This window comes from Papaver somniferum, chromosome 2 (genome assembly GCF_003573695.1).
Source record: "Papaver somniferum cultivar HN1 chromosome 2, ASM357369v1, whole genome shotgun sequence".
NCBI lineage: Eukaryota > Viridiplantae > Streptophyta > Magnoliopsida > Ranunculales > Papaveraceae > Papaver > Papaver somniferum.
In genome coordinates this window covers 198,418,198-198,433,704 of record NC_039359.1, presented here as the reverse complement: position 1 = coordinate 198,433,704, position 15,507 = coordinate 198,418,198, and the positions used below count along the sequence as shown (strand labels likewise).

Here is a 15,507-nt window from a genome sequence, read left to right as displayed (position 1 = left end):
CTCAAACCCATTAGATTGTTTCATCTTTCTTTACTTATTTGTAGGTATATAATTAGTTAAAAAAAATTCAGTTATTGTTCTCATTGATTTTTATTAGTAAAAATGTGACTAGGATTGGAAGACATCCTCTAAGTGAATGTCCAAAACTAGAGGTTCATCTAGAGGATGTCTAACTTCTTTTTTACCACCTCATCTCCACATCAATGGGTTGGAGATGATTTTTTTGAAATATGGTTGTATATCCTATGTGGATTAAAACTTTTTTCCTCACATACATTATTGGAAAAGCTCTAATAGGACCCCCTCTCTCACCGGGACTTAATTTGTGGACACCAATAAAATCGGAGAAACTAGACCAAGTGGTGCAATTACTCTCTAATAGGGTGCAACTCCTGCCTAATAAGGTAATAGAAACATAGGTCAGAAATAAGGTTATTACAAATCCCAACCTATCGACAGATTGTTTGTGACGCGTTTGAACACCAGAAGCATAAGTACTTTTTGCTTCTCCAAAAGCAGAAGTTAGAAGCAAAAACATTTTGTTTCACAAAAAGTTATCTTTTTTTTGCTTTAGAAGTTATTCTGAAATTATGTATCCAAACAAACTTCTAACATTTTTTCTTCCAAAAGTCAATAAGCAACTTCTGGATGTGTATCCAAATAGCATATTAGTTTTTCTTTTAGCTTATGTGCTCGGTCTTACGAAAATATGAGTTGTAACATTTGTACACGGTCAAACGGCGAAAAGAATGATTATGATACACAAAGATATAAAAAAAATGATTTTTTCCAAAAATTTTCTTATTTTGTGAGAAAATAATACCATTATAACAGGGCTGCTAGTTGTATCGATTTTCTTAAGTTCAAAGATAATGAATGCTTTGTCTTGTACGGTTGTATGGATTTTTTTCAGGCACATTCTTGAGAGAATTGGTATTCCATTAGCATCGTCGATTTTTCCTCTTGCTATTTTTTTGTGCACGGTAGGAAAGTTCGTGAGGAATATGCATGCTATCGTTCAATCAAACTATTGGTCTCACTCTTATTGTGATTTTGCAAACATATTAGCAAATACCTAAATAAGAAAGAAATAAAAGGGGGAAGAAGATGGAATGCATCATGAAATCAAAAAAATAATTTCGCTTATTTATAATTTGAATTAACAAAAAACATTTACTGCAAATGAGGATTATACTACACATATAATTATCTACAGGCTATTTCATAAGCTTTTGAAATAATTAATTTGCAGATAACTATATAACTATTTATATTATTGACACTTAACATGTACCTGCTTCTTATTTTTTCCTTTATTAATAGTCGACTTTCTATTACTTATCCCCAAATCTTGATATTGCCTAGTACAACCTGTTTCAAGAAATTTTATTTATTAATTTCTGACAAATACAAGCAGAAAGCAAAGCGGATAATAAAGTCATAACACTTTTGGAAAATATATCAACAATGTCGATCAATGTAGTTTAACTCGTCTAAGACGACCGAGATTTTGTCGAGATTCTCGGTCTCAATCCGTGAAAGAAATAATTCTCTTAATCTCGCGAGACGAGATTTGACAGAGAACCATGGACGAAATAAGTCTCTTAATCTTAACGAGGCAAGATTTGATCGAGAAACTCGCTAAGACAACTGATATTTACAGAGACAAGCTTAACGAATGGAAATTTAGTAAAAAAGATCAAGTTCAACCCTAAAAAACTTGATTTTACTTCTCTTAAAAGTTGATATTGTTTCTTTATATCTGACAAGCTTAACGTGTGTAAATTGTGCAACATTCTTAGCGTATTACTGGTATAAAATTTGAATACAAAGACTTCCGGACTTCACCAAAACCTCCCTGAGATAGAGTTTCCACCGTGTCTTGGTCCCGTTCAAAATAGGGCAAGGATCTGAAATTGACTACATTCGCATCAATGTAATGCCTCTTTAAAAAAAACCAAGAAAAATAATTTCCAAACATTTAATAACGAATTGAATTTCCTTAGTAATTTTATTTTTCTCTAACCTGAAGAAGCTAGAAAATTTTAAGAAAATACATTATATTCCAGCAATCTCGCATAAAAGAAATAGTAACATGTGGTTTTCTTCGTATTCTAATTTTATTAGATAACTCCTCTTACAAGAATGCATCATTCTTTTCCTGGTCATGACTATATGCCAGGGGAGTCTTTGGCTTATAAACATCTCCAAATTTCACCTAAAACAATTGATCCCTGTCTATAGATTTGTGAAACAATTGCTTCCGCTCCATAAATCTATACGATATAATTAAAGGAAGCACCAATTAGCAGAACTTCCATATTTTTATTAAATATGCTATGAAATTAGTAACTGGTTATCAAAGTAAATGTAGGAGATATATTCTTGTTTTTCTTACATATATCTTACATATATTCTTGTTTTTCCGCTCCATAAATCTTACATATATTCTTGTTTTTCTTCTTTTGTTAATGTAGGAGAATGAAAACTGAATTTCTCTAAGAATATTTGAAAGATGATACTTAAAGATTACATTACAACTATGTTTCTACGTTAACAAAGTAATAAGCCCAGTCATTAACATCATATATAATGTTCTCAATTCATTAATGAATTAATGTAGTAGAGCAAATTTTGGGTCATAATGCAAATTTAAGGTCACGATAGCAGATATCGTGTCACCAAAACAGTGCCTCGGTTACAGTGCAGATTTTAGGGTCAACAGATAGGTTTTGGTTCACAAGATATTTTTAGGATTGCAATGTAAAGTTTTGGCTATGAAGTAGATTTTAGTCGCTTAATAAATTTTGAGTTAGAGAGTCATGGCGAAGATTTTGTATCAGAAAACAACTAGTGGTTCATGTCTTTAAGTACTAGAAACAGAAATCAATTACAGTACAATAGTCAAAAGGAAAAACGTTTTGCTTCACAAAAAGTTAACTTCTTGAAGTCATTCTGAAAAAACGTTTTTCTAGAAGTCATTCTGAAAAAACGTTTTTCTAGAAATCATTCTGAAAATGCATACCTGACTAACATTTGGCTTTGTTTTTGATTCTAGAAATCGAAAATCAACTTCTTTAATGATATCTAAACAAACTATAAATTTAGGAATTGAAAATTCTTTCGAAATCGGTGAATCCCATGTACGATTAATGCTTTATTGACACATATTTAATTAGGAGTATTTGTCGGGATACCACTACTGTTTACCTAAAATAAATTACTCAATACGTGTTGTTGTTAATTCATAGTGTTATATAATAAACGAAATAAATTATTGTTCTTGCTAACTGGCGACCTGAAAACTCATCAACATCGGAATAAGAGATTTTTCTTTCTTTTCCTTGTAGGTTGTAAACCTCACGATCCCCATGGTATGATGATCCGTTTGAATGAAGGTAAGCCCTCCATCAAGCGCTTGCTGGATACTCGAAAATCCAACCCCTCTTACGCACCATTACTGTACTCTCCCATGTCCAAAGGTACGTACGGAGTTGCAAAAGGACTAATTAGTGGTCAGGGCTTGCTCCAAAACACCCAAATTATCCCTAGGGGCATTCGCTCATTTAAATTAGAAAAACTACACCGAAGTACCTTAGATGTAAACGGTGGTACTACTCTCTCCAAAACAGTTTAATTTCTAGTCTCTCACAGTCACTTACTCTCCATTGTCGTTTAGCCTCTCTATAAACATCTCATTTGTTTGGATCTTCCATTACGTGTCTCTGTCTTAGTATTACAGATTTTCAAAACGGAGTGAAGAAAGAAGAATTAGGTAGTATAAATTATTAGCTTTTGTTTTCTTTCTCTCCAACTATGAATGTCTCTCATTTTCACTAGAAGTAGAAGAAGCTTTTGAGAGATTTCCTTGCTCAACTAATTTCTAAGGGTTTTACTCCAACAATCATCAAATAACTGATAATCATGGATAATCAAGCTACACTGAGTGAATCCAGGGTGCGTATTGGTCTTTAATCCTTTTGTTTTCATTTTTCTTTTATCTGGTAATGAAACTGTTTCGGCTTTTATCTGGTAATGAAACTGTTTCGGGAAAGGGCTTTGATGATTATAATGATAAATTGCTGTATTGTGTTTTTCTTAAAGATTGGATTTTATTTCTGGGTTTTGAATTTTGTTATCCTGGGTCTAGTGAATTTGAGATTTTTTCCATGTTTTGACTAATTTGTTAGTTTATGATTGATTATGAGTAATAGTGATGATATAAGGATTCATTTTGGTCGAAAATGGATTTATTTTAAGCTACTCAGTACTTTGTCTTGTTTTGGATTGATTTCAATTACGTTTAAAGTAGGTTTCTAGTTTATCTATATGTGATATGTACTTTTAGGGTTTCTTTGATGTTGAAATTTTTGGTTAATACACACAATGTTTAATTGTCTTTGGATTGAGTATTGAGTCATTTAGGCTTCATTTTATATGTTCATATGGCTTGGTGATGTTGTTCATTGTTATTGTTGTGTTGCTTCAAAAAAATTTTTTTGTGATTGTTGTGTTATAAACTCTTCCTTACCCATCTTTTCTGTGTCTCTTGATTGTAGAGGGTAGTTCCGCAGAATACATGGGTGCTAATTACGAATTTCAAACTGGCTTACACTCTACTACGCCGACCAGATGGAACGTTCAACCGTCACCTAGCAGAGTACCTTGACAGAAAAGTTCCTGCAAACATAATTCCGGTGGATGGTGTGTTCTCTTTTGACGTTGTTATTGATAGAAGTACTGGTCTTTTGGTAAGGGTTTACAGGCCAACTCAAGCTGGTGATGCTCAGCCAAGTTATCTGAACCTAGAACAGCCTCTCAGCTCTGATGTGGCAGTTCCTGTGATTATTTTCTTCCATGGGGGAAGCTTTGCTCATTCCTCCGCTAGTACTGCTATCTATGACACGCTTTGTCGGCGCCTTGTGGGAGTTTGTAAAGCAGTGGTGATATCTGTAAACTACCGCCGTGCACCTGAAAACAGGTATCCCTGTGCATACGATGATGGTTGGGCAGCTCTGACATGGGTTCACTCAAAGCAATGGCTCAGGAGTGGCAATGATTCCAAGGTTCGGGCTTACTTGGTTGGCGATAGTTCTGGGGGTAATATTGTTCACCATGTCGCATTGAGGGCTGTAGAATCAGGAACTGAGGTAATGGGGAATGTACTCCTCAATCCGATGTTTGGTGGGATGGAAAGGACCGAGTCAGAAAAGAGGTTAGATGGGAAGTACTTTGTTAGTATTCGAGATCGAGATTGGTATTGGAGAGCATTTCTTCCTGAAGGAGTTGATAGAGATCATCCTGCTTGCAATCCATTTGGTCCCCAAGGTGTCAGCTTTGACGGGATCAAGTTCCCCAAGAGTTTGGTTGTTGTGTCTGGTTTGGATCTTGTACAAGACTGGCAATTGGCTTATGCTGAAGGACTTAAAAAGGCTGGGCAAGATGTGAAACTCGTTTTTCTAGAACAAGCCACAATTGGATTCTACTTGTTACCGAACAACAATCATTTCCATAACGTCATGGAGGAGATCAATACCTTTGTATGTTCTGATAGTTAATAGTACACTTCACTTTCAGATAGAAATCAATTCACTAAAGAGGTTATACGTATTCCTGTTTGGGGTTTGATGTGCAGTGTGTAAAATTTTTATGTATCTTATTAAGACGTGCTATCCGGTATGATGAAACATCTGCAGTCTTTAGGAATTAGTTGTTTTGGTATGAAAATGGGTGTGTATGTTTCTCTGGCTGCAGGGAAGTATTCTCTACTGGATTGCACTAGCAGCTTAATGAAAGCTCCTCAACTGACTTCTGGTTCGTCGGCTGGCTCGGCTCTCTTTGAAGGAGCTATAAGGCTGGTTCGGCTCTCTTTGAAGGAGCTATAAAGGCTGACGGTAGGAATTGTTTGAAAGGGGTTCGGCAGAAAGGTGTGAAACACAGATCATCTCTCTCCAACTGCTGACAGCGCGGAGAATGGTATTGCATGCAGGCGATCGTTGCCTGGCTTCTAATGCTGTAACCCTTGATTAACTTTATAACATGGATGGGGAATGCATTCCATACCTTCTGCTTCAAATTTTTGTATATAAATCCTGTTTTTTGTTTATTATTGTATATAGACATAGACCTCACTTGGTGTTACTTTCTTGTTTTTTTTTCTTTAAACAAAGGAAACCATATATTACATATTCAGCAAATTTACATCATGAGAATCAAAACAATGGATCGGTGGTTTAGGCTTACCAAGATCAAGCTAGGCTGCATTATTTGCTCTACAAAGAAAAGTCCAAGTTGATATCCTGCACTACTAAATCGAATTCGGAGAAACCGACTCTTTTCAGAGAAACACTCTTTTCGGAGAAAAAAAATGCCCTCCCCTCTCTCCTCTCTTTCTTTCCCTGAGCTCTATTCTTCGGCCAATTCCTAGCCGTTTTCTTTGTCTTCTTCCTTCTAACAGCTCTTTCAACGGTCAAAATTTTTTCGCCGGAAATTCACAAATGTTAAGAACTTTCATCTCCTAATCCCAAATGGCGACCCCAAATCACTCGCACCAATGCTGCTGTAACTACATCAATCACAGTAATCCCAAAGCAATCACAAGAGATAGGATGAAGATTGTTATGTATTTCAAACAAAACTCACAAATCACCCAACATACAATCTCAGGAAATGAAATTACAGAGAACCAAATCACAATCTATACAAGTATGGAAGCTGGATTTTCCCCCTCCATAAATTACTGTCAACATCAAACTTCAATCAGAGATCAAATCACAGTGGATGCAAATTTGGAAGATGGAACCCCCGATTCCACAAAATCTTATAAATATCAGGAGTTCAAGGAATTACTCCTCCTGCAACTCGAATCCCCCCCTACCCCCTTAATGTCTGCAAAAATTACTATGTCTCAAATTCAAATCCTAATCTATCTGTACCTGAGCCAGACTGAAGGAAATTTCTAGAAGAATTACTATCTACATTTTCTCTTAAGAAAATTTCTTATCAAGATTGAATGGAGTACTAGACTGAAACTCCTAGAAGAATCTAATACCCAGGGGTCACAGGAAACTATTCAATCAAAAGCCATCCTAGCTAATTTTTCAGTGGTCGATTGAAGGTCAAAACCACCAAAGCTCGAATCAAAAATGTCATCCATAAACACAATTTCAAAAACAACAATTACCCATTCCAACAATCTCATAAAAACATACACAAACCAAATACTCATATTAATACCAGAATCCATAAAACCAAAAGAATCCATAAAACCAAAAGTATCCAAAATATGTTTCAAACAAACCCAAATTGTAAATCCCAGTTCTCCTCACAGACTGACAACCAGCAACCCCTTAATCAAATTCAAAATATACCCTTCCTGAAATTTGATTACATAAAACAAGAAAACCAAGGTGCTCACCTTCTAACCCTTTCGCTGAGTTCGACTCCGAGTTCCTTGGCTCACACTGCGAGTATGACTTCGAGTCAATCTCCTGGTTGGCCTTGGAATATGATTGTTGGACGAGATTCCTCCATGTTCCTCATGGTCATCCTCAAAATCAGATTGGTCAGACTCTACATCGATCGGACTCACCGGCGACATCGAATCGGCAGCTGGATCGGTGGCAGGCTGACTATTTCCGACAAAGATGGCTCGTCCAATTTTCCTGTAGCAGGGCAGAGAGCATCCAAAACTGGAAAATGCATGGGCTCCTCTTCTCTCCAAGGCTGCGCCGCCAACTGTCGAACCATGAAATCTGCAGCAGTAGGCAGAGTGATAGACTAAAACCCCTTCCTACTCAAGCCAGAGATGAGAAATCGATCATCCACAACTGCAACTCCCTCATGAACCTCAAAGGGACCATATTCCGGATGATAAGCGTACAAGACCCAGTCATCATCATCAGAACCATGTCGCTTTGGCTTCCTTACTTTCTCTGGTGTCTCTGCAGGAGCACTTTCTCACTATGATGGGTACCTCCAGGAATTCTACATCCACCCTGCTCAACAATCAAATTAGGTCTAACAAAAGGATTACCTGTATCTTGATTCACGGGAGAAGGTTTGGGATGCTTGAAGAACCGAATCAACATCTCAACTGGCGAATCGAGAAACATCTCATGCACATCCCTTGGTGGACCACCGTGCAACATTCTCTCCCTCTTAATCTTCACCTCAATGTTATGCTACATGTCCTTCAAATACCAATCGAAGCTTTCTCTAAAGTTGGGAGATTCACATCCTTGTGGAAAATCTATTCCATGAGGCAAACGATAAACCAAATGCTCATAAGGATACCATTGGGTACGTATCTCTATTTATACTTCATCAAATTTGCGTTTGCCTTTTCGATCGATGGGTTTTTGTCCTCCAGCCATGATGAATTTCTCAGGAAGATTTTAGAAGGAAAAATTGCTGAAGATAAACAACTGTTTACTCTCCCAGCAAGAGAAAAATCCCTTTTAAAGGGTTTCATACTAGAAGCCTCGACTGTTTCTCCAATAAATTGCGATGATTCCCAATATCGTCACTTGCACACTGAACACTTCTATTCCCCTACTATCTTTATCGTTTCAAATCTCCCGCAAATAGGCTATTATAACCTATATTGCAGGAACTTAATCTTCACACGCTTAACCCATATAACTATTTTGTTGATGGTCTTGACAGGTGGAAATGATTGTATAGATAACACAACACTATCACTCTCCAGATGGTTGACATGCAAAGACTCATTGTTCTTCACACGAACCACTCGCACAGTTCTGACTCAGCTGCTTTCTCTCCACTTAACATCTCAGATGCAAGATGAGTCGAAATTTCGTTGGGTTGTAACTCTTTGCAACAAATGTGTCGAGCCCATTACTACATGGAGTAAGTCCAACACTAAGTCAAAAGGGAAACCAAAGTCGAAATGCACTCCCTCTTCACCAGTTCGAGTCACATTAGATACTCTAAGTAACAAGGTAAGTATTGACTCAAAGTCTACTAACTTTATAGTACACAGTGGTGTCATTGATAACAGGTCTTGATCCATATTGCCATTAGCCATGGAAGACCAATGCGACAACATTATTGAAGACTACATCAGATACAAGTACAAATCCAACAGTCTCATTTTAGAATTTCGTATCTACATCACTTACGACAAGGCTCAAAGCATACCCGTGAACAAATTTCAAATTAAAGCTATTCATATCAACATCACTCTCACAGTCATATGTCTATCCTTCTTTGCCTCTGGTGAACATAAACCTCTTTCATACTTTCTTCTCTGGTACCAAAATTTCAGTTTCATGGCCTCCTCCTCAAATTCAAACCCACAATCCATTGATAAACTGGTAAAACAAATTAATTCTGCTCTAACCATCCCTGAGGACTTGTTCCCAAAAGTTTTCATCAATTCTGAAAACATCAAACCTAAACAAACTCAAGACTGGAAAGGGTGTTTCATTCGAAAACTTTGTAGCAATATATGTTTTCAAACCTCCAGAGTCAGTAACTTTATCAATGCGAACTGAGAAATGCTTAGCAGAATTGAGGTTGAAGTTTGGAACAGAAGAAGAAAATTTTACATCCTCAGAACCACACATGAAGAAGACTACTCAACTTTGAGGAATGGAGGCACTAGAGGGGTATTTGACAAACTAATGGTTCTAGTTGGAGTCCCTCCTAATGGTCCTGAGCTCATTGATGAAGAGCTATTCTCTAAAGTTATGATCTGACTTCTAGTGAAGATAATCCCACCTCATATAATCCCAGACATACAAAACATAATCAAACCAATTGGAGTCTTCTAGGGGGCCAAAAAACCTTATGGAAGAGACAAAGTAGAAGTTTGGAATATAAGCTTTTGAAACTTTTACTTTGTCTCACTGAATGGAATGTGCTTATGCTTTCAATGGCATCAAATTCTGTAAAGTTTGCAGAGTGCTTGATCATCCTAGACCTCCCTGTCCCTCACCTCCTAATCAAAACAACCCTGATTACTATCATCTTCTAACCCCTCAACCAGCACCTCCACCACTAACCCCTAGACAAAAAATAGCTCAAGATGGAAAGGATATCATCCACAGACCATATTCTGATGCAGATGCTGCTGCTGAGTTTGAAGCAAAACTGAAGGTTGCTAAAAGGTTGGAGCTTGAAAAGTCCATAGCTAAGATAGCTTCTACCTCAAATTCCCCTATCATATTTGGAGCTCAGTCCTTGAATTCTGACTCAACACCCCCACCCCCACCCCCACCCCACCCACACCCCACATCCCCCACCCCCCCCCACCCCACCCCCCCCCCCCCCCCCCACCCCCCCCACACACACACACTGATGTTCTATCCTGTCAAATTAGAAAGAAAAGAATGAAATTAACAAAAAGATGGTTGGATCTTACAAGAAAAAACTTCCAAAGTGGAAAACTGCTGCAAGAACTAATCCCAACAACAACAATGAGCTAAGAACGGTTGATGAGGAAACAGATGCTGCTGACGTTGCTGTTGCTAAACAAATTTTCCCAGTCACCAACACTCCAAAACACTTCCCTTTCAATACCCTACCTACCTTGGCTCAAATCAAAGCTAACATGGAAGCTGAAGCTAATAAGAAGAAAAAAGCTGCATGGAAAGCAAAAAAAAAAAGATCATACCTTTGAGAGCCCTGATGATATCTCTCTTAACACCTCATCCACACCTATCATAGATACCAAGAGAAAGAAGATCACCCCCAATGAAGCTAATGCTTCCCTCAATAGTATGGAAATGACAAGTGTTAAAAGATTCAAAGATCTGAATGTTACTTCTCAGGAGCAACTGGCCAACATTCCTGTTCCCATGGCTAATGGAAATTTGGAATACTCCTCTGCTGGAACAATGGTACTTGCTTTTAACACCTTTTATTACCATCTTTTTAGAACTCATACTATATCTTATATTGTGCAATGCCTGATATATGAACACTATGACAGTATTATTAGAAGACTTATCTCTAAGTATCCAGTTGTGTCCTACTTTTGGAAATTCTTTACTTCCCTAGCATGGAATTGCCAAGGGATGGGCACCAGAGATGCTAAGAGATATCTAAATGATATGCTTAATAAACTGAATCCTGACATTATATTTCTATCTGAAACTAAACAAAAGCATGATAAACTCAAGAAAACTATGCATGACTTAGGGGTCAACAACTTCTGGTCAGTTAATCCAAGAGGGGCAAATAGCACTGCCGGTGGTTTAGCGTTGTTATGGAAAAGCAATATTTTCATAGAAATCTTGGATTATTCTATCAACCATATCAGTGGAATAATCAGAACAACCAATATCCCCCCTTGGTTATTTACAGGCTACTATTGCAATCCTTATGAAACTCTATCCAAGTTAAACTCTTGGAAAATGCTTGAGCAATCTGCTGCTTCCAATAACTTTCCTTGGCTGGTTATTGTGGATTTCAACTTTATTCTCCATGATACTGAAAAATTTAGTACTCATCCCATAGATGCTAATGAAGCTTCCATTTTCAATGAAAATATCCTTAATTTGGACCTCATTGACCTTGGTTTTACTGGTTTCCCCTTTACTTGGTCAAACAAAAGAAAAGGCCATGCTCTTAGTGAACAAAGATTGGATAGAGGTCTAGAAAATGATGACTGGCTTGCCATCTATCTAAACACCACTATCAATAATATGCTATCCATTGGATCTGATCATCACTCCATCTTACTGAACTCAAACCCCCATTGGAAGAATGGTAATATTTCATTCAAATTCTTTGGTCCCTAGTTAGATCATGCTGATTGCAGGAAAATTATTGCTGACTGTTGGAAAAAGATCACTCCTGGTTCAAGTGCCTTCACTATAGCCAGAAAACTTAAAGACATAAAGCTACAAAACAGAGTCTGGAACAAGGAAGTTTATGGCAACATCAAAACCAACATTGATGAATGCAAGCAATACTTATATTGGATACATACTCACTACTTCAGAGAAGACAGAGGATAGGCCCTAGCTGATGCAAGAAAACAACTCAAAAATTGGCAAGACATAGAAGAAAAATTCTGGAAAACTAAGAGCAGGGATCAACTTATCAAGTTGGGAGATCAGAACAGAAGATATTTCCACAGAGCCACTAAAAGTAGAACAATAAGGAATAAAATAGAGTCAATCCAAAATGAGGAAGGAAACTGGATTACTGAGCATCAAGAAGTTAAGGACTGCTTTACCAATCATTTCTCTCAAATGGAAACTGCTGAACCTATAAACCCCTCTTTTGAAATCATCAACCTTATAGTCTAGTTATAACCCCTAAGGACAACACAACTCTCAACAGAAAACCTGAACCAGATGAAATTAAAGTTATCCTATTTAGCATGGCAAATGATAAAGCTCCAGGGCCAGATGGGTTCCCACCAAACTTATGCAAACTCAAACGGGACATCATTAGAAATGATATTGTCACAATGGTTCAACATTTTTTCCTCTCTGGTCACCTGCTTAAGGAGATGAATACCACCTTTATAGCCCTCATCTCCAAAATTGACACCCCAACTTCTCCTAGTCATTTCAGACCAATCAGCCTTTGCAACACCACCTACAAAATCATATCTAAATTGCTAACTCAGAGAATGAAGCCCTTTATAAATAAAATATACCCCCCCTGCCAATCTGCTTTCATTCCTGAAAGGAAAATTTCTGACAACATAGTTATTGCTCATGAAATTATTCATACTATGAGATCTAAAAGAGGGAAAAAAAGGAAATACTGGTACAATGGGAATAAAAATAGATATGGAAAAATCTTTTGACAGAGTTGACTAGGTTTTCTTAATGACTATTATGAAGAAAATTGGGTTTGATGATCAATGGTGCAACAAAATCTTCCAATGTATCTCAACCTCCACTTCTGCTGTTCTCATAAATGGCTCCCCTGAAAAATTCTTCAAACCTTCTAGAGGGCTAAGGCAAGGGGACCCTCTATCACCTTATCTGTTTTTATTCTGCATGGAATCCTTTCAAGGACTCTTCTGCATGCTGAGGAGCTGGGCATAATTAATGGCATCAAGATCTGCAAAGCTGCACCATCTATCAGCCACCTCCTCTTTGCTGATGGTTTCATGATATTCTGCAAAGAAAATATGACTGAAGCTCAAAATATCATGCAGCTCCTTCAAATATTTGGCAGTACCTCTGGGCAACTTATAAATTTTCATAAATCTGGAGTCTTCTTCAGCAAAAACATTAATCCAGACCTCATCCCTCAAATCAACAATTCTATGGGAGTTAAAGTTCTTCAGTTGGATGATAAATATCTAGGCTCACCCCTCTTCACTCATAAAAGCAAAATAAATTCCTTCAAACCTGGAGTAGAAAAATTGTAGCTGAGACTTATTGGCTGGAAGAATACACCACTAAATCCTGCTGGAAGAGAAGTAATCATCAAATCAATAACATCCTCAGCTTGTATCTACCAAATGAACTGCTTCAAGGTACCTAAGAAAACCTTCAAATACATCAACAATCTTCAAAGGGACTTCTTCTGGGGAAAAAATATAGAAAATCCTTCTGGTTATTATCCTAAAGCCTGGACTGCAGTGTGCAAACCAAAAGAAATGGGGGGGTCTAGGATTCATGAATATAGAACTATTCAATAGCTCTATGATAACAAAAATTGGATGGAAACTTGAGAAGGATAAATACTCCTTATGGTACAAGCTCATGGATGCCAAATATCTCTTAGGAAGAAATGTTCTTAACATGGATATAAAATCAAAGGATGGAGATTCATGGATATGGAAAGGAATCCTGGAAGGCATAAGCAACATCCAACATCACTGCTCTTGGAAAATTGGCAATGGTAGAAAGATAAAAATTTGGGAAGACATATGGATCCCAAACACCACCTCAAGACAGCCAAAACCCCAGAACTGCCCACAGCACATTGAAAATCTAGAAGCTCTACTTCTTCCAGATGGAACTTGGGATGAAACTCAAGTTTATACCTACTTCAGCAATGACAAGGCTGCTGTGATTACCACACTGCAGACACATCCAAATGAAGAAGAAGGAATAATACGGAATCTTAATGACACATGAGTTTTTTCTGTCAAGGAGATGTACAAGGCAAAAATTGGTCACCTATACAGAAATGATACTCCAACAGGGCATTGGGAAGCCATTTGGAACATGGAAGTGGCACAGTCATCAGAATCTTTATCTGGAAATTTGCCCATGGAATTCTTCACACTAATGCCAACTAGCATACTCCATTACATCAACCCTACATGCGTTGTTTGCAATAGTGGGGAAGAAGAAACCATGTATCACATGTTCCTAAATTGTCATGCTGCTACTCTGGTTTGGCAGGAAATTCTTGGCTCCTCCCATACACAATTTGACAACAATATTATTTTCATTGACTGGTTGAATTCCCGGTTTCACCCTGGAAACTCTAGCACCGACTGCAACACTTATGCCACTACTTGTTGGTACATCTGGAAAGCTAGATGTGATTATATCTTCAAACAAATTCAGCCTAATGTGGGGGTAACTTCTCTCCGCATTAAGCAACATTTGTGCAATCATAATAGAATACATTCTTTTTCAGGATCATATCATGAACAGTTTCCCACTGTTACCTGAGGAAACTGACACTACATTGCAACATAATATTACTCCTTATACTCGGAATGCAGAAGCATAGTTTGGGAATAATATCAGAATATGCACCCTACAAGACACTGAGAATTCATTATACTACACTGGTATAACTATGACAGATTTTGCAGGAAATATCATTGGAACCAGTGGACATCCATGACACTCTGGAGAAGGGGGAGAAACAGGAGGGGCAGACCTAGCTTTCCAGTGGGCCAAAGAACTGAAGCACACAAACATCGTAATCTCTGCTGAATCAATGGACATACTAGTTCGATTTAAGCTGCTCTACCATGAAGCCGCTCAAGGAAGATTTCATCTTAGTTATTATGAAAGTAGAAACAGTCAAGAAGAAAGTGGTAGAAGTATGGTCATAAACCCAATATCTTTTGTTTTATTAAAACTTAGCATCATCTATCGTAGTCAAAACATGGATGCTTTCAATTTAGCTCTCTTTTGTAAGAACAATGATGGCAGGCTGAGTGGTTCATCCACAGCCAATGCCAACACAACTCCGATGTACTGGTCTTAGTGCTTTTCTACACTAGTGGAAAATAGTAGTTTTGCGACTGTCAAAGCAAGTTATAGATACAAGTTAAATGACTTTTTTTGGCAGTCTGGGAAATGGTCGTTGTTTGAGCGTCTTTTTCATTTATGACGTGTCTTTGCGGGTCGCTGAACAAAACGGTCAGGATCATAGGACTGACAGAGTCGGTCGTAGATATAGATTTTAATATAAGAAAAACATTCAGATTTCCGGGCTCAAATGATAATTCAAATGAAAACCAAATTAAACTCAAATGAGACTCGAACCAAATTCAAATGAAAACAAATTTCAAATGAGAATCAAGCTAAACTTGCACACAAA

General features: G+C 37.5%; 1 protein-coding gene across 1 annotated transcript; it reads left to right on the top strand.

Moving 5' to 3' along the window:
- The first annotated feature begins 3,328 nt into the window (after positions 1–3,328).
- On the top strand, positions 3,329–6,136 carry LOC113350180 (gibberellin receptor GID1C-like). The gene is made up of 2 exons (XM_026594275.1): positions 3,329–3,957; positions 4,560–6,136. The coding sequence occupies exons 1-2, from the start codon at positions 3,925–3,927 to the stop codon at positions 5,556–5,558; spliced, it is 1,032 nt and encodes a 343-aa protein (XP_026450060.1). The 5' UTR covers positions 3,329–3,924; the 3' UTR covers positions 5,559–6,136.
- Positions 6,137–15,507: the final 9,371 nt, after the last annotated feature.